General features: G+C 36.0%; 2 protein-coding genes across 2 annotated transcripts; both read right to left on the bottom strand.

Annotated features, from left to right (window-relative positions):
- Positions 1 to 282: 282 nt before the first annotated feature.
- On the bottom strand, positions 283 to 4,371 carry LOC137709565 (BIIDXI-like protein At5g11420). Its single transcript, XM_068448644.2, has 3 exons — positions 4,230 to 4,371; positions 1,422 to 1,934; positions 283 to 1,036 (listed from the first exon to the last, which is right to left on the bottom strand). Exons 1-3 carry the CDS (start codon positions 4,306 to 4,308, stop codon positions 504 to 506), a joined length of 1,125 nt encoding a protein of 374 aa, XP_068304745.2. The 5' UTR covers positions 4,309 to 4,371; the 3' UTR covers positions 283 to 503.
- Positions 4,372 to 17,327: 12,956 nt separating this feature from the next.
- Positions 17,328 to 17,905, bottom strand: LOC137709350 (uncharacterized). The gene has a single exon (XM_068448436.2). It carries the CDS (start codon positions 17,819 to 17,821, stop codon positions 17,468 to 17,470), a length of 354 nt encoding a protein of 117 aa, XP_068304537.2. The 5' UTR covers positions 17,822 to 17,905; the 3' UTR covers positions 17,328 to 17,467.
- Between the last annotated feature and the right edge of the window lie 2,598 nt (positions 17,906 to 20,503).

Raw genomic sequence — 20,503 nt, 5'->3', positions numbered from 1 at the left:
ACAAAAGAAACCGGTGCACAAACTTGAAGATGGAGAGATCAAGTGTCAATTTGAAGATGGAAAGCTCCAATTTGGCGTGGACATAACAACTCATCTTATTCGAAATTAGAGAAAAACTTCTCAAAAAATTCAAAAGTTGAAATTTGAAATGCTTCTGGCGAAATTTCTGTATTGAAATGGTAAACATCGTCCATGTTTATGAATTTTTCGATATCTCACCAATGTAGGATGAAGTTTGCATTTCACACTCGTTTTCCATATCAATTTTTGATTTTACAGATATTTCGAAAGGAATATCGACAACTTCGTTGATATTTTAAACACTGGTGCACATCATGTATATAGATGACACTCGTGTGGTTAAGCTCGTAATACACATCTACCTCCTACTACAACAACAAAAGTAAAATTCAGAAACCCCACTTCCCATATAACATAAAATATATAACTTAAATCAGCTAAAAGACCAAACTAGCCGCATAACTTTTTCTGAGAGGCATTTCTCAAACACGTACTTTACGAACGCTAAGCAACTTCACATCGTCAATGATGGGGCCGCACAGAGACCCAGAGTGGTCGGCGGACATGGTGTAAAACGTGCTGTAGAACATGATCCTGGTTCGAGGCCCCACGGCGGTGAAAAGGAGCCTCGCGCGCTTGAACCCACCTTTGCCTTTGGACTGGTACGGCACCTTGAGGGTGTCTTTGCCGGCAAACGCCTCGACGATGAGGGAGCCTTCGCAGGCGTTGTTGGAGTCACCTACGGAGAATGTAAGGGCGTAGAGCTTGCCAGGCTTGGTGAAGACGACTTGGGCCAATGCGCTTTCTTTGCCGCCAACAAGCTCGATGGCTCTACGGCCTTCGGGTACGAAGAAGTGCTTGGAGTCAATGTACTTAACGGCCTTGAGAGACTCGATGATCCAGCCTGGGAGTGGGCTGTGGTCGTCTTCTATGTGGGGTGGGATTAGGACTCCCCATGATGCGGTGGGCAACACATAGGGCCCTTCTTCAAAGTTTCCATTTTTCAACAAGTTGGCTGGAAAAATAATAATTGAACAAAAAGATAAGTAACTGTTTCTGGTATAAAAAATGACAACATTAAATGTTTGTAACATATGTATATGTCATATTGTTATTACGTGTCATATCAAATTCACGTACAATTGACTTGGGTTACAAGTTAGTTCAATCTTAAAAAGAAGGCAATCGATAATGTGGTTAGTAATGTATTAATAGAGCTCAATAAAAAAAAAGTATCAATATAGTACCAATGAAATTTTTCTTAAATTCCGCATATGATATTTAAAAAATAATAATTTAGATCTGACAAGTTATGTTACCAAATTATCACTTGGACGATATACTTGACGCTATAAATTATTCATATTAACAAGAGCAAACAAAAAACCACAACTTTTTACCTCTAGTACGTTTAGGAGGTTCCAAGAGCTTCAAAGCAACAGAATCAATAAGTGGGCCACAAGCAGGATCTTCCTCCCCCCCAGGGTTATGGATCACAAGCTCAACGTCATCAAAATCTGCATTAAAACCCCATGCATACGAATCCCATCCATTGCAGCTGTACATTGTCTGGATTGGTATTATTCCCCAGTCATTTTCTTCAACGTTGGGATTGACGGACACGTTCAGCTTCTCCTCCTGCCCGCACGTCCGACCAGCGGTGAATGTGATGGAGTAGAAGCCGCCTTTTGTGAGCTTCAACTTCTGCTTGATCAAGGCCTCCTTCCCGAGCCTCACTGCGAAGCCGCCCTCAGGGACGACCAGCAGCATGTCACCTTGTTTTTGACCTGATTTTATGTACTCGACAAAGCCTGATATTTCCCAGTTGGGAATTGCATTAGGGTTCGTCACTACTGTGCCTTTGAGTTCTGAATGCTTTGGACCGTACTCGAAGTTGCCGTTGAGTAATAAGCCTGAGAAATGAATAGGGTTATGATCAAGAACATGTAAATTCACTCAAACAAATCTTACAGTTGTGACCGCTAACTGACATGACAATATTTAATTTGTTCACATATTGTTGTCACATACCACATCATTTAAAGGCCAAAACTCTTAATAAAATTAATTTTAAGAAATAATATGAAATGAAAAGGACCACCGAAAGCTAAAGTTAGTAAGTTTTTGACCTAGTTTGGTACTGAAGTGATTATGAAAAAAACTGTTATAAAAAAAAGCTGGGAGCTGTTTTTGTGTTTGGTAAACACTCAGCTTCAGCTTTTTTTCACAGTTTTGGGTGAAAAAAAGCCAAAAACAAGAAGCTGCAAAACCCAACTTTGAAAAACCAGCTTTTTTTCACATCTGTTTTACATAAAAGTTTACCAAACACTCTAATACTGCTTTTTTTTTTTCAAAAACACTTTTACAAAAAAGTTTACCAAACACTCTGCTGCTTTATTTCACAGCTGCTTATTCTCACAGCACAGCAGAAGCAGTTTTTTTTCAAAGCACAGCAATACCAAATCAACCCTTAGTAACATGTGAGATTGTATTTGCCTTTGCTCCTAATATAAATCATATTATTGATGCCACGAGAGGATCACATGTTATGTATCGACCGATCATGTGATGTGATCACATTGTTGCTTGTTTTCTAGTTTCTCCCCCAACAATAAAAATAGTAATTGTGATATATGAACATGGGGTGATGTGCCAATGTCAAAACCTATAATAAATCTATTGCCAATTAATTAGAAAGTCAAATAATATAATGTAATACAGATATGTTCGAATTAGTCATTCACGTTTATAATTTTAGTAATTTTATAAATCTAGTGTGTATCAGTTATATTCGTAAAAAGAGTTCAAACATAAGACACCGGTCACAAGAGTAAATATTTTAAATCAATTGAATTGCCTGCAAATTTCTTGTATGTGTGATATGTTATTTATAAATGAATTGTTATGCAAGTATGAACAAGTTCACATGTGACACCACTAAAAAGTATTTGGTAGTCACATGATAATGATATGGTTAATGATCAATATTTGATCAAAGGTGGCACCCACATAGTTGATCAAATCTTGTCGATGACCTTATGGGGGACAAAATCCTTATCTAGGACTTGCCTAGTACCCAAATTAGATAGCCGATTGATTGTATCGATCATCCTTTTGAGTTTTGAGTGTATAAAATGTCAACAATAAGGGTATTTTAGTTTATCAACGTATTAAGTACAACTTGGGAATAAGATGAAAACGATAGTGGTGCTGCCAGCCATGCAAACAAGATGTACAGCTCCGCCCGACAAGATTTCCATGTGCAAAAAGATAGTCTAGGGCCCTTGTTACGTGTAAAAATATCATGTATATTTTAGTGTCAATTTGGTGTTACGGTAGGTAGATTAAATGATGTGTAAGTTGGACTAAGACAATGTGTCAAAGTTATTTGATATCGATTTATGAGCTACGAAGTCAAATTTAAAATTTTTCACTTAAAAGTGATGATAAATATCACTAAATCGTAATACTAAATGTAGCTACCATCCTTCAACATGATCGAAAATGATATTCGTAAACTAAGCAGCTAGCTCAAATATTTTTTGGGCACTGAAAGAAATGAACACATAGCCAACCAAAAATATATGCATATGATCCCGAAGAAGACTTTCTCCCACGCAGTAGGGCATTTTCATATTTCTTTTTCTTTCAATTTAGAAGAAGAAATTACTAACTAGTCTTACGTTTTTGTGGTATTTTTCATTATTTATAGTTGTAGGTTCTTAAATTTGACTCCTGTAAACAATAATTTCGTATGACTCATTTATGGCTTAGCCTGAATTCTAGCTATCGTGGTATTAAAAACTTAGGAGAAGAAATTTATTATTTGCAGGACTTTACAAGTAAGAAATCAATGAAAACAACATCTTCATTGAGTTAAAAGAGTGTCTGAACTCACTGCGAGAAGTTTTTGTGTATCTGAAACACAAGATAGTATATTATGTATTATAATATAAATAGACGACATAACTGTAAGGGTATATTTCACAATTTTCTTCTACTTATGTTATAACACTTAATGTGTCGAACTATGTTTTGATACACTTAAAAATCTCTCACTTATTGCATAGGGACTAAACCAGAAGCAGATGGAGATCGCTTATAATAAAAGACTTCAATATTTATGACAACCTCCTACCTAGGAGCTGTATGAAAATCGTCTATAAATAAGGAGATAAAAACAGCATAAATAACAGAGGAGAGCTTACCATCTGTGACAAATGATAAGGTGACGTGGAAATTAGCTGCACATAGCAGAACCAGCAGCACTGTGAGTTTGTTATTCATCGTGACTCTCAGAGTGTTTATGCTGAGAGAGAAGGGTTGGAAGGGTTTGAGTTGAGATCCCAGGGATTGAGCACTGGTTTATATACTGCTGGCCGACATGGAAAAACCTCCGAGTTTGTAGTAAACCACGTGAATGACATCATTGGAAGGTTTAGAGGTATCCTTTGGCTACGCACCACCTTCCTCGAAGTTTGTAAAACATGCATATATTACGAGGACAAGGATTGTTTGCCCTTCAACTTTCGATGCCCTCATGTTTGTGTGGTCACAATTAAATCATATCAACATTTTATATTACTGTTTATTTTTGTCATATTATCTCTATAAAAGATAATATAAAATATTAACATAACTTAATTGTGATCATACAAAATAAAAAAGTACAAAAGAATACCGAAAATAAGAGAGTAGACAATCTTCTTCCATATTACGTAACTCTTTCTTAATTTGGTCCATAGCTAGAAAACCCGCTGCCAAGGCAATCTTCACAAAAAAAACAACGCTTCATTGACTCTCTATTAATATAATATACTATTATTTGCGATTGATTGATTGATTGAGACTTGGGATTACGTGAAAATAAAAATACTTTTATATCCTCATTTTGGAGATAAACTCATACTTCACTTGCGAGTTATGTATTTTTTTATCCTAAAAATTTCATAATCAGAATTGTTTAATTTTGTAATTTTCATTTGAGGATTATTTTTACAATAAATTATTTGAATCGAACATCGTTTAAATGTACCAAATAAATGAAGGATTTCATCACTAATAATGTACATTATTTAGTACCTACTCCATAATAGTATGTAGTTTTGTTGTATTTGAAGTCGACTCCAATAATAAATTAGATAATGAGCTAGGATTAGAATTCGAACTCTGCTACCTCTCAAATCTCAATGCAATAAAACAAGACTTTCTAGTTAAAATGGTTTTTGAATTAGCATAATTATTTATTTTGGTCTCTAACAATGAAAATCAATAGCAGTGGTCCCTGAGTTTGTTTACCGTAAATCATTTTTGTTCTTCTATAAAGAATCAATATCCTCGTTAAATTGTCACGTGAAGGACCACGTGACCAACTTTTCAAAAATATTTTTGTCAAACCAATCTCTTCACTTAATGAAGATATTGACAAATTTTTCATAGAATGATCAAAATGATTTATTGTGGATAAAAATTAACTTTGTTTCCTTCTTTCTTTTCCATTTTTTTCTTCCTTTTATTTGTTTATAGAAATGGCTCTTGGTTAAAGGTTCATACATTAGGACTTCGTAACTTTGCAACATCATTCTGAAGGTAAGAAGACGCAAGCCAACGTGGCCCATCCTCCAACCAGATGCAAGTTTCAGTACAGTTCATATGAAATCTAAACTACATTCTGAGAAACATTGTTATCTGATCAGGGTACCTAACTCAAGGATATTGAGACAAATTTATGGTTTGATACATAAGAACAAATTGAATAGTTTTTGTAAGTGGTAGATAACTTTGGTAGTTATTCTTCACCTCACTATATTTTGAGTTCTAACCCTCTCACTCTCATTAGTGTAGATTAGTTTAAAATTTTTTAATTAAAAAAAATAGTTCGAACAGTTTTTATTTTAAGCCCCTTTCAAATATCTTATTTCAAAACATAGCCAAATTATAATTTAATTTTTAGACTAGTACACTATTTTGGGATTTAAAAGATGATAAAAATTAAATTATTTGAGTGTAACAAATAGATATTTGCCTGGCAATATTAATTCCATAAACTCGAAGAATATAGGAATTTCTTGGTGTTTGTAAACATCTGACGCGTACTCTTAAATGTTAATTTTTTTTTTCTTTTTTTATTCACTACTCTTAAATGTTAATTAAAAATGCTAATTATTTTACATGAATTCACTAAAATCTTAGAAATACTGGTCCTTAGCTTGGGATTTCAGGTACTATTTTCCCGGGGAGGTTATACTTATAGACAAGCCATTCAAATGCATGTGTTTCACTAATGGGTTGCTTCTACGATGTCGGTTTGAGGGTGACTCATAAACTGTAGGATCAAGCTTTGAGTCTTAGCATGCAGAGCCACATGGTTGCGGTGGACACCTTCACAGAAGGTGCCGGCGACTGGACTGATGGACACACTCAAGTGCATGGATTCCATCACATTTGACGCCTCGTAACGAGTTAACTGTTATGTGTATAAGCGGGGTTTTGAGTTTTTATTATACACAGAGTTTAAGTTCTTGAGTGTGCTCTCGTTATAAATCTATCATGTTATGTTAATTTTGCAGCTGATTTATATTATAGTCATTGTCCTATTGATGGTTGAACCTTAATTATCTATCGTTGGTTATGCGTTATTCTTTCCAGATCATATTAGTTCTCGTGTTAACGGTCATTAAAAATTATTTATCCATATATAACGTCATGTCCAAGCCGTCTATTCATCTCTTTTAATAATATACCATTTCTTCTATAAAAGTAAAATAAAATAAAATATGTATAAAACTGCATTCCACACTTTAGCACCTACAAAAATCTCATTAAAATGTTGTTTAAAAAAAATTATCATTGAAACGAAATATAAAACATCTAACTATGATCCATCTTCAAGGATAAATGACTAGTCCATCCCCTTTGATCTCCACCCAAAAGTATTGAATCCATTTTTATTTTATTTTTTCCTATAAAATTTGTAACTCGTGGGAGCGACAGAAAAACATCAAATCAAACAAATGCACATTACATAACCAATCAGAATTCAAAAGGGGTTGAAAAATCGTAAATTGAAAGCAGATCTTATATATCGATCCTTTTGGCAAGTGGAAACTGGAAACCCATGTGCAAATGGGCATCTTGATTGAGTATTCCTTCAATTTCTTAATACACTATTACTTTATTATTTTCCTTTTGCTACTGTTCCTTTGTGGTCGGCAATAATTTTCTTAGTTTATTATGGCATCCGGTGGATGGTGGTTGGGAGGAGAAGCAATATCGCATGGGAATATTATCATATGTGGACGACTTTGGGCTACAATTCAACATGGATGCATGTGTTGCGGAGTGTATCCCAATCAACCAAATCGATCAGGTTGTATGTGGTGAAGTAGACTGAAAAATAAACTTATGATTTTGAGCTCAAACAACAATACGTTTGTTAAAACAACTATATGATATGTTATCGTGATTACCGTGTGTTGATGTTTGACGTATATTTTGTACATTTTTTATCTATTAAATTATTATGGTTTTATTTTAAATAATTAGATTTGATGTGTTTTATGTGAGTTTTATAGAAAAGATAATGCTAAAGAGATTAAATTATTAAACCAATTTTACAAATCAAATGATGTGTCACCAACAAAAAATAAACACATTAATAAATACTCACGTAATAATCCAATTATCAACAACCACATCATTTCATTTACAAAATTTTGTTTAAAAATTTGGTCTCCTTATTATTTTCCTATAATCTTAGTTTTTTTTTTTTTCTTTTGTTAGTACATTGATATTTTTACACTCTAAGTCATACAATGGGAAGCCTAATTTGGTATCAAATTTATCATTCACGAGATTCGAACATAATTCCTCTTATTTTTAAGCAAACAATAATAACATCAAATCATAATAGTGAATGACATCCCATAATCATAGTTCGAAATATAGATTTTCAAGAAGAATTAATTACAAGAAAAGCTCGAGGAAGTGGCTATGCGTGATTTGTGCGTGGTCGATGCAAGATTGGACTTTGTGCCAATAATTCGAGGGTTTTGCTGATTTTGTGCAAACTTTGGAATAATTCGATGCTGTGCTGCTCTCCTCTTCCTACAAGGAATGGGTTTTTGGAATTCCTATTGGCACGTGGACTAATAAAGAAGGGGAGAGGGATTTAAAAAGGTCACGGCATGTAGGAATGGCAACGGATCGATTTGGAGACGGAAATGTTATATCCATCCCCATAACCACGAAAATTAATCATATTCATAATCGCAAATTAACCATCGCGTATTATCCATGACCATACCCACCGGATAACGAATTCCTCATCGATTAACGGTTATATCCATCTTCGTTAGTACAAAAAATATATTCGGCCAATTAACGCATGATAATTTAGTAAATATTAATTTCATTATTAAATATTTGATGTATAAAATAATTTAATTAATGTGTCACATCCCGGCCCGGGACGGATCACTTCCCGGGCCCGCTCCACCACCATAGCACGATATTGTCCGCTTTGGGCCCTGACCACGCCCTCACGGTTTTGTTTTTGGGAACTCACGAGCAACTTCCCAGTGGGTCACCCATCATGGGATTACTCAAACCCCCTTCTCGCTTAACTTCGGAGTTCCTACGGAACTCGAAGCCAGTGAGCTCCCAAAATGCCTCGTGCTAGGTAGGGATGAGAATATACATATAAGGATCACTCCCCTGGACGATGTGGGATGTCACAATCCACCCCCCTTAGGGGCCCGACGTCCTAGTCGGCACACCACGACCAGGGTTAGGCTCTGATACCAAATTGTCACATCACCGCCCGGGGCAGATCACTTCTCGGGCCCGCTCCACCACCATAGCACGATATTGTCCGCTTTGGGCCTCGACCACGCCCTCACGGTTTTGTTTTTGGGAACTCACGAGCAACTTCCCAATGGGTCACCCATCATGGGATTGCTCAAGCCCCCTTCTCGCTTAACTTCGGAGTTCCTACGGAACCCGAAGCCAGTGAGCTCCCAAAAGGCCTCGTGCTAGGTAGGGATGAGAATATACATATAAGGATCACTCCCCTGGGCGATGTGGGATGTCACATAATGGATCTTGTGGAGCATGAAAATTAAAGCTAAACATTGATAATGTTGGTTGATCTTTGATATGGCTCATAAATACCATTAAATTCTCATAGATTTTGATTCATATGAAAACTATTGAACTTGGCCATAAAATGCAACTCATACAATGCAATTTTTGTATTCTCAAGGTAATGGATTCGGTGAATAATGCATACACGCGCACACACACACACATACATATATTATATAATACTTTAATATTATATATAATTATATTATATATTATTCGGTTTGGATTCGGGTATGGATATGGATTGGGGACCCCTATAACCATATCCAAAACCATAACTGAATAATATTCACGATTTTTCCACATACCCAAAATATACCCGAATTTTCATACCTAAATCCAATCCATTCGGGCAGTTATCCACGGTTATCGAGTTTCACGGTTATAATTGTCATCCCTAACGGCATAAATTAAGAGTAATGTTAGATAGATTAATTTTTCAAACTATAATTATAAATTATGTAGTGGTTCATTAATAAGAAATAAACATACTAATAAATATTTATTTAATAATTCAATTATCAACAACTACATTGTATAATTTACAAAATAAAATTTAAATAGACGTTCTCATTAACATTGTCCATTATTAAAGGTTTCTTCACTCATATATTAGACTTGGAGACAGACGCACAAAATCAAGTCATACCTTACTGAAATTTCAATTAGGAAACCAGGGCTGGACACCTGGTACTCAGTTGGAGTTTCAAGATTTCTTTCATGTCATCGAGTTCAATCATGTTTGTCTTTAGTTTGATCATGAGCTATGATAGGATTTCTATCACTACTAAAGTAGGAATAAAAATACTTATAAGAGAACAAGATTATTGTAATAAGAATACTCATGCAAAGTTGTCTCCACATAGATTATTTAAAACAATTTATGTAAAACCAAATCTTAATTAATCACTTGAAACAAAGTTTTGGAAAAGATTGGTTTTAGGGTTATTTTATTGACACCCCATATATTGATGAATACACCCACATAAAATTTAAATATCAAATGCCTTGTATGCCCTAATATGAAATGACTTAGATGCCCTAATTCTTATTTCTCTCACCACTTTGGTTTTTAGGTTATTCTAATCATTCAGTTCTGAAAAGGGATGTGTTATCCATACACCTCAGTTTATTTCTCACACACCCTTCTAATTTTCGGCCGTCGGATCGGATTAATTGAAGAAGATCAACGGACAAAAATTAACAAAGGGTGTGTGAGAAGTCATTTGGGGTGTGTGGATAGCACACCCCTTCTGAATATTTGCCAACAATTTCATCCGGGTTTTGTTCAAGTTGATTAAAAAACCTATTTAATTTTGGGGGAATTTTGGTGTTTGAATATGTGGGGTGCTGTCAAAAATGGTGACAAAAAATTTGGGGTTGTTGCAAGCACTATGTATTGGACCATGTTAATGGAGCATTCATGCATACAAAAAAAGACAAGCCTCAATTTTTCTTCCCAGAAGTTGGTTCTCTCAGAGAAAGGGTTTTCAGGAGGCCTTGAGCTTCTTAGTGCATTGCCTCACTGAGAGTCACAATTTAAGGGTTGCATTTCTCGTTTCGAAATTGGTTTCTCCTTGGATCTGCCCTATTATGATAGCAAGTGGGGTGTGAGGATAATTTGGGTAAGTAAATGAGGTGTATTAAGATAATTTTAGTTTAAAAAGTAAATGTGGGGTTTTTTCAGTATGTGGGGTGTAAACAGCAATTTGTGGGGTACTAATAAAAAAAAGCCTTGATTTTATACACTAAAAAAATGAATTTAAAATAAAAAATAATAATTAAAAGATTTGGTAAAAGTAAAATAAAATAAGAGAAAATAGTTTTTGAAAATCAAATTGTAAAAGCACTAGGATTTTGACGTCACCTTAACAATCTTATGTAGTTCTTTCAATTACTTATGACTTATACATGCATATTTTGAAGGTTGGGTTTTCCTAAAGTATGCTCTACTTGGACTCCCAATCTAGAATGTATATCAAACATGCAATCCATTAGTGGCATTCAGATCAAAGCTAAACATGCAAGCCTCATTAAACTTTATGAAAATCCTTTTGAAAAATCATGCAACCCTTAAGATGTGGTATTCATCATAAGTGAAATACAATTATTAACCACCAAAAGCCTTCGTCAATTTCAGGGAAAACCCTCCAACTAAAATTGTATCAAACTACTTTTTTAAATATCTAATGTTGATCAAGCATTAAGACAAATAGATAATTTCAAACACAGTATTTAATAATTCAAAACCTGCATGTATAATACCAAAAGTAAATTTAAAAGAAACTACATGTTCTTGCTAAGGCTCGTGGCCTCGTCCTAACAAAAAAGATTAGTTACGTATAATTATAAAAAAAATATTATTAAGAACATGAATAGAAAACACCTTATAAATAAACTTGAATCATCACAAGTTCTCTAAGCCGAGTTCTCATTGAGAACCCTAATGGCTAATTAGCCTTATTCCTTCCTACAAAATGTCTTTTAAAAACTAGGAAACATAATAAATTAAGATAAAAAAAAAACAGAAAACACAGTCCTAATCAATAAAGGGAAATTTGTCTAGCCACAAAAAAGCCACGTTATGGGTCTTAGATACCTCCAAAATGGGCCTAAGATAACTCTTAAGATGTACTGAACATATTTCTAGAAGGGCCCGTTGTCAAAAGACACCATCTTGAACGTTAAAAAGCCTAAATAAACCCAAAACGTCAGTTTGACAACATTGCGCGTTTGCCCTTTATTTCACCGCCATAAATTAACCGCTTGGTAAAAAAATTTGAAACTTTGATACGAACAAGCTGAGAGACTCATGAACATTCTCCAATTGGAATTACTCCAAAATATATCAGTTTGATACTTTTTTATCAAGATAAATTTGCATATCTTACATTGAAAATATACTTCAAAGTATCAAAATTCTCACAAAATAACCAATAAATTAATATCAAAATTATGATAAAATATATAGTACAATATCGGCTTATCAAGCTAAATCTCTTTTGCTAGCTCTAGGGTGTACTCTTATAATGAACATCTTAATCTTTTTATTTTATATGAATTTCAATTACATTCCATGTTTAGTAATTATTACTGTGCTTGATTGTTATTAAATAACTAGCCATTATTTGTATGAAGAACTAAATTGTGTTTGACATGTTGAGTTTCATAAATAGCTTCTCATAAGAATTACCATAAATTACATAGTCAAATCGACATGATAAGTTATGATTTGTGTAGTTCTTATAATTGTCCATTAACCGTGATTTAGAAGAATCTGGATTGCGTGATGAGGATTGTGAACTAGTTTGTAGCAAAAATTACCCTTCAAATTCTTTAGTGCAACGTCAAAAGTGTGCTTGATAACATGTTGTGGCCAATTTACTGAAAGGAGAAAGAGAGGGGGTGTGGCAAGAGAGAGGGAAAGGAGATAACAGAGTGTATGAAAATTGTAGGATGTTATTTCCCCATTGCCTTTATTTATAGTAAACCATGAGGAGAGTGAAACTTGATCTCTAAATAATACAAAGTTTAATAAGAAAGAATCACTAAAATAAAAAGTAATCTTAAACACAATATACCTAGGTTTACATTACACCGTGTGAATTAATTACAACACCGTAAAGAATGACTTAGATTTTTTGCTTCATAGTTTCGTCCATCTCATATTTAAATCCTGGATTTATCCCTTTCATCGGTCTTCCAACCAAATGGGGTGACACAGATTAGATTTCGGTGAAGGTGCTGATGGGTACGTGGCACAGTAGTTGGCACTGGCTTAAATCAGTTTATTTTAATTACCTTTTATATTTTCTCACAAAAGTTGTTTAATTTAATGGATATTCTTATCTTTTAATTTTCTATCTTGTAAATAGTGACTTTATTTATTTTTTTCTAATTAAAGACGACATTTTATGTTAAGCTATATTAAAGAGAGGATGAACGTTTCTTTCTCTATATTATTATGAAGAAATAGAGCAAAAATGGTAAATCATTTGTAATACCAAATTTTACTCTTCCCTTAACTAGAACTCCAATGTATTAAAATTAAAGGTAAATTACACAAAATTATCTTAATTATGAATCAAACCACAATTTCATATCTCATGTTTTAAATATTACAATGTCATACCTTAATTTATAAATTCGTTGCAATATCAGACCTCTGTTAAATTTTATGTCAATTTGGTTGTTAAACGATATGTGGCCGGAACGGGACAACTCATTCACTAACTGAAATAAAAAATTAATTATTTATTAATAAATTAATAGTTTTTTATTTAACAATTAAAAAAAAAAAAAAAAAAAAAAACCTCTCTCATCCTTTATCCCCAGAATTCGTCCTTTTAATCTTCCCCTCACTCCCTTCTCCATCCCCCTTCTTCCTCGTCTTCCTTAAACACAGTGCCGGTCCTGGGAGTAGCCCGAGTAGGCGGGCGCCTAGGGACCCCACTTCGGGGGGGGGGGGGGGGGGGGCCCAATTTTTATTTTTTATTTATATATATATAGAGAAGTGTTATTGACACTTTAAAAATCTCGTTCTACACTTTTTACAAGTATATTTTTTTTTTCCAAATATAGAAAGTTTGGAATGTGACATCCCACATCGCCCAGGGGTGTGATCCTTAAATGTATATTCACATCCCTACCTAGCACGAGGCCTTTTGGGAGCTCACTGGCTTCGGGTTCCATAGGAACTCCGAAGTTAAGCGAGAAGGGGGCTAGAGCAATCCCATGATGGGTGACCCATTGGGAAGTTGCTCGTGAGTTCCCAAAAACAAAACCGTGACGGAATGGTAAGCCCAAAACGGACAATATCGTGCTACGGTAGTGGAGCGGGCCCGGGATATGGTCCCGCCCGGGCCGGGATGTGACAATTTGGTATCAGAGCCTAACTCTGGCCGCGTGTGTGCCGACGAGGACGTCGGGCCCCTAAGGGGGGTGGATTGTGACATCCCACATCACCCAGGGGTGTGATCCTTAAATGTATATTCACATCCCTACCTAGCACGAGGCCTTTTGTGAGCTCACTGGCTTCGGGTTCCGTAGGAACTCCGAAGTTAAGCAAGAAGGGGGCTAGAGCAATCCCATGATGGGTGACCCACTGGGAAGTTGCTCGTGAGTTCCCAAAAACAAAACCGTGAGGGAATGGTAAGCCCAAAGCGGACAATATCATGCTACGGTAGTGGAGCGGGCCCGGGATGTGGTCCCGCCCGGGCCGGGATGTGACATGGAACGTACTCCACTAGAATTTTGGAATACCAATAACAATTATATATATATATATATATATATATATATAATTTTGTAGTTTGAGTAAAATATCTCAATATGAAATTATAAAAAAAAAAAGGGTAAAGTACAAAAAACTACCTCAACTATTGGGGTCCTGACAGTTTCATACCTCATCTTTTAAAATTGACAATGTCATACCTCTGTCAATTTTTCTATTAGTTTTTCTGTTAAGTGCTGACGTGGCAAGAGATTGGGACCACTTTCTATTAAAAAATTATTAAAATATTATTAAAAACTAAAAAAAAATATTTAAATAATAAATAAAAGTTTAAAAAAAAAAAAAAAAAAACCTTAGTCGTCCCTTCCCTCCCCCTCTCTCTTCCCCATCTTCATCTTCTTCTGCTTAATCTTTAACACAAAAACAAAAACAAAAAAAAAAAAAAAAAAAATTGAAAACCCAACCCCACCCGTCCCCAGGAGAAGGAGGAAGAACCGAAGAAGAAGGAGGAAGAAGAGGAGGAGGAAAAAAAAAAAAAAATTTGAAAACCCAACCCCACCCGCGCCCCCCGCCCCCCCCCCCCCAAACGGAGAAGGAGGAAGAACCGAAGAAGAAGAAGAATGAGGAAAAAGAGGAGGAGGAAAAAAATAAAAATAAAAAAATTTGAAAACCCAACCCCCCCCCCAAGAGAAGGAGGAAGAACCGAAGAAGAAGAAGAAGAAGAAGGAGGAGGAAAAAAATAAAAATAGAAACTGCAACCCAGAAAAAAAAAAAAAAAATTTTCCCAAAAGAAGGAAGAAGAAGAAGAAGGAGAAGAAGAAGAAGGAGAGGGGAAAGGGGATGCCGCACCCTAGGAATTTTTTTTATTTTGTTTTTTTATTCTTAATTTTTTTTAATATTTAATTATTTTTTAATCCAGCTGGATTAGTGAGTGGTCTCTATCTCTTGTCACATCAGTACTTAACAGAAAAATTGACGAAGGTATGACATTGTCACAAATTCGTAAGATGTGGTATGACATTGTCAATTTTAAAAGATGAGGTATGAAACTGTCGTGACTCCAATAGTTGAAGTAGTTTTTTGTGCTTTACCTAAAAAAAAAAAATATTTGGAACTTGCTGTGCAGCTTTTGGCCTTGGGAAGGGCCGGAAGGCCCAAAATATTTCTTATGTGTGTGTATGGTTTTTGTAGTAGTTAATTAATTTGAAGAAGTCAAAAGATGTAGACAATGATAGCTTGAAGAGTTTTTGTATCAATCTTGAAGGATTTCTGAAACATGGTGAGCATTCTGACGTTGATAGAAATGACTTATTTATAGAGCTAATAATCTTGAGAGAAACTTTGCCGAAGGAAATAAATCGGGCAATGGAAGTGCTGAAATATATAAGACAAATGGATGGTTGTTTCCCGAATGCATGGCTTACTTATCGTATTTTGTTAACCATATCAGTTACAGTTGCCTCTATTGAAAGAAGTTTCTCAAAATTAAAGTTGATCAAATCGTATCTTCGATCAACTATGTCACAAGAAAGATTAAATGGGTTGGCTATTTTGTTAATTGAAAAAGAATTGGTTGAAAAGTTAGATTATGTAAACTTAATTAATACATTTGCGTCTAAAAACGCGAGACGTGTAATATTTAAGTAATATTTGCATATCTTTCTTCTTTGGATATGAATTCTAATGATTTTTGATGTAGAAATAATTTTTTTCATGTATTTAACGAAACATTTTCTTATACATATAAATGTACAACAAGTCGGTTGTCAAAGAACTTTAGGACCTCCATTTGAAGGCTCGCCTAGGGCCCAATTTCTCAGGCCGGCCTTGCTTAAAAACAGCCAAATTTGTTTTGTTCTTACTCTCATTCCGTCCCCCACCGGCCCAATTGAGAGCGATGTCGGCGTCTTGGCGATTGAGAGTGATGTTGACGGAATCGGCAAGGGTCTCGGGGGTGACGGAGGCAAAGAAGTCGACGTAGTTGTTGGAGTGGAAGTGGCGGATGTCGGTGGGGCCGGCGGGGAAGGGGCGGTTGATCTCCATTCGCCGCCTTCGAGTCCATCGATTCAGACCAGCGAGTTCGTCATATAATATTGGCACATATTTTACCTTTGCAAAGGGAAATTTCCGGTGTTTTGACTCCCTCCCTGATTCTTGTGGAGGCTGCAACGAAATGATCTGGTTTTCTTTGAAACGGCAGTGGATGCATTCGAATGATGGTTGGGAGAAATCGAACGGTGGTTGATGGAGAACCGGACGGACGGAGACAGAGAGGAGAAGGTGTGGAGGTTGACACGCGTCGGGGAAGTGGATCTGTGATGGCGATGGTTGCACTGCGCTAATTGTAGTAGTGGTGGTCCTGTTATTTCGAAAATCCGAAGTTCTGGGCCAATTTTCAAATGGCCACTTGAAGAAATGGTGAAGACCAAGAAATTGAAGAAATGGTAGTGGGGCCAAAGCCCCAGTCGGCGATGGATTCAAAGAGAGGGAAAATGATAAGGGAGAAAGGCTCGGTTGATCTCCATCCGATGGAGGACGACCGACGCTTTTGCGATCGGCGGTGTATCAGTTGTTGCCGGAGGAGGACGAAATTTGGTTTTGTTTAAGGAGGATGAGGAAGAAGGGGGGCGGAGGAGGGAGTGAGGGGTGGACGAAGGGAGACGATTTCTGGGGAGAAAGGAGGAGAGAGTTTTTATTTTAAATTAATTTTAATTTTTAAATTAGTTAGCGAAGGAATAGGTTCTGCTCCTGCCATGTTATTATTTAACAATCAAATTTACAAAAAAAATTAACGAGATATTTTGAGTTGGTTTGTCTTTCTTTGGCCATTTAATTGTATTCTCCGATGATGTTTTATGAAGCATCAAATATTTTTTGGGAAAAAAAAAAAAAAAAAAAAAAAGTAAGATCCAACCACAAAACACAAAAATATCGATAAAATTCTAATTTCAATCAGACAAATTGGATATGCCAAATGGCTACATTCCCAAAAGCAATGACAAAGAAGAACAGCAACGGCCGGCTAAAAATTCGCAGGCGCTCCGGCGACATAAACTTCTTGTCTTCTCGCTACTTGTCCGATAAATCGGAGGCGAGCCGAGACGCGATCGCCGAGTGGTACATGATATCGTGGAACGCGGAAGTCTCCAGGGTCTTTTTCCGCAGTTGCTTCGCCTTCTCCTCCGTGAAGCACCCCAGCGCGAATCTGGATCCGGCTCGGGTCCGGTCAGAACCCGGATCGTTGTTGCTGGGGTTCTGTGCCGGATCGGCGTTGATGTACTCCCCAGGGTCGGAAGACCAGCCGAAGAGCGGGGTCCACCAGTTGGCGGAAGCGGGCTTGCGGCGGTTCGGGTCGGACCGTTGGGAGGCGGAGGCGTTGGGTCGGATCGAAACGGGTCTGAAGGACGTGAGAGGAGTTGCCATTGTCGGTGCGGGATCACAATGCAGGAGGAAAAGCAGAAGATTTAAGAGATGGTGGAAATCAGGAGACGGTGGGAGTGAAGATGGAGGCGTATGGATTTTTATGGTTTTGAACATTTGAGAGAGACGATGGGATTTATCTGCTGCTGCGGCGTACAGCTTCATTGCATGTGGAGCTTAACTTCCAGTGTTTGTACAGTTGGATATTTTGGTCTTTGCGTAAAATAGATAAGGGTACGTTGGGAAGAAGTGTGCAATTGGAAATGCGTGTTAGGAAGGGAACAGGTGGAATGTGATAGTAGGGGATGGGTTTGGTAAGAGGAGTGGATAAGATCGGACACGTGGGAGGACGTGGAAGGTGGTGTTGATGACTTTAAGTGCACTTTTTGAAGAAAAAGGCCGAAAAGGGGACCCGGGGTTTGAACTGGTTTAGATATTATGGAGATATCATATCCAATGGGCTTTAAGGCTATGCCTTACAGCTTAGCAGAGCCCAAATTATTATGGGCTGTGGCTCAAACAATGACTAGAGTACAAAAAGGCAACTACGTGTTTTAAGAAAATTTCAGAGCTTGCTTGAAAAGTATTTTGAAAATGGTTGAAATCGTATTTTTTTTTTTATGAAAATATTTTTGAAACCAATCATTAGTAAAAATACTACTAAATTCGGAAAAAAAACATTTAAAATGTTTTTTAGAAGAAGCACATAACTGATGTTTTTTTACATAAACCACTTCAAGTGTTTTTGGAACTTAAAAACATTTTCTCTAAAAGTACTTTCAGTCATTTTTTAAATTACTCCCAAATGAGCTATTAATATATTTTGGTGTATTATTCTATTATATATATCCGGATGATAATCAATCAATAGATGTAATGTGTTTAAACATCGATTATGTCATGTCATTATCTACGTTATGATTGAGCATCTCCAAGAGAACTTTTAAACTTTAGAATGCTTGTTTAAAGAGCCAAACTTAGAAAGATGGGTTGTATAAATATTAAAGTGCAGGTTTGATCCCCACCGATCTTTCTCTCCCCTAACAATTAAAAATTTACCCTGTTAATGTTATTGTTTGTAAAAATAATAATAATAAAATATAGTCAAAATTTGTCAAAAAATTAATTGTTGCTGGAGATAATAGGTTAAATTGAGTAGCTAAAATAGTTTTTGGGCACTATTCACTTACTAAACTAACAAAATGTAAAAATATTAATAAAATAAAAAAACAGTTGGAGATGCTCTAACCGCTTAAACATGTCATGAAAAAAAACACTTTAGATGTAATATACTTCAACATTAGAAAAAATTTCAGATTCGTGAGCAAAATACATTATTTTAATGGTTAGATGTATCGATCAAAAACAAAAAAGAAAAGCATGGTTAGATGCAACCGAATTTAGCTCTTAGTCTAACGACTTACCTATATAAAAACAAAAAAATTCTTGAATTCGAATCTCAAACCCCATCTATTAAAGAAAGAATTGTTATATGAACACATCACAAAAAGTTGTCACTTAAGTATCTCTTATAGGCGAATTTGAAGTGAGAGGTTTAGCAGTATTCTTCTTCATTTGTAAGTGAGAGGTCTTAGGTTCGATTCTCGTTAAAGCAAATTTGAACTACATTATTGCTAGCTCATTGTAAGGCTTAACCCACCCCCTTTCTCTTAGTGGAGATATTATTGTTTGTTCAACAAAAAAAAAAAAAAAAAAATCTTTTATAGGCAAGTGGCCCTCTACCACAGTGGGGAGTGTTGCCCTTGAACCACGGCGGGGGTTCACACTGTTGGCTATCTAATTTAACATATAATCTAACAAATCTATTGTTTGATAAAAAAAATATCTTCATAGAAAAGGTTCCATTTAAGATACAATACAATAACACTGACCATGCCCCGACAATTATTTACAAAATATACAGATCTCTGCAAAGTCGCAAGACCATGTATGGGAGCTGACACTTGCTCAGTGCCAGAAGGTCAAGGAAGTTGGTGACTTGAAGACAAGGGAGCCGGCAACCGATGCTCCCGTGAATGGCAACCGTAACTATAATGGTCCTAAGGTAATGAAATTCTTTATTGGGTAAGTTCCGTCCTACACGAAAGGTGTAACGATCTAGACACTATATTTAGATTACAATTCCAACCTTCCAAAAAGGAGGGTTGCAACAACAACAAAAGACTAAAGTTAATCACAAGTTGCACATATAATGAGCGAATAAAGTACAAATAATTAAACTCGCTAAACTTGTAATTGATTTTGTAAAAGAGGGACAGAAAACGAACTCAATTTTGTGAGAAAATAATTCGTAAGGGCTAACGACTTCATAACTGAGAAAGGCATCATCTCAGTCATTTCTGACAATCTGAAGATTTTAACGCATTTAAATCCATCGAGTCTTGAAACTCTGATTTGACAACTTGTTATTCTTTACTAAGATTGTCTTGACCAAACTCTTCATCGTGTTGTCTTGGCCAAACTCTTCACTTAATAGCCATTACCTGAAAAACTGGAGCACATGGATGAAAACTGGAGCACATGTATGCACTTTCATCTCTATCACTAGAATCTGATTATCTGAGTCATATGTGCACTTTTTCTCTTTCCTTCCTAACTCCATGAAGGACTTCTTTTCTTTCTTTCCGTGAAGTGCACAATTGCCCTAGCAACTGTTTCGTGAAC

The sequence above is a fragment of the Pyrus communis genome, chromosome 17 (genome assembly GCF_041283825.1).
Source record: "Pyrus communis isolate YQ-2024b chromosome 17, ASM4128382v1, whole genome shotgun sequence".
NCBI lineage: Eukaryota > Viridiplantae > Streptophyta > Magnoliopsida > Rosales > Rosaceae > Pyrus > Pyrus communis.
The sequence above is the reverse complement of the archived record's forward strand: the minus strand, read 5'-3'. Positions and strand labels throughout refer to the sequence as shown.

Bases quoted from the DNA above. Each gene is read 5' to 3' on its own strand.
- LOC137709565 (XM_068448644.2), bottom strand. From the start codon at position 4,308: ATGAATAACAAACTCACAGTGCTGCTGGTTCTGCTATGTGCAGCTAAT. The intron at 1,935-4,229 runs GTAAGCTCTCCT...TTCATTTCTCAG, and splicing joins CTTATCATTTGTCACAGATG to GCTTATTACTCAACGGCAAC. The intron at 1,037-1,421 runs GTAAAAAGTTGT...TTATTTTTCCAG, and splicing joins ACCTCCTAAACGTACTAGAG to CCAACTTGTTGAAAAATGGA.
- LOC137709350 (XM_068448436.2), bottom strand. From the start codon at position 17,821: ATGGCAACTCCTCTCACGTCCTTCAGACCCGTTTCGATCCGACCCAAC.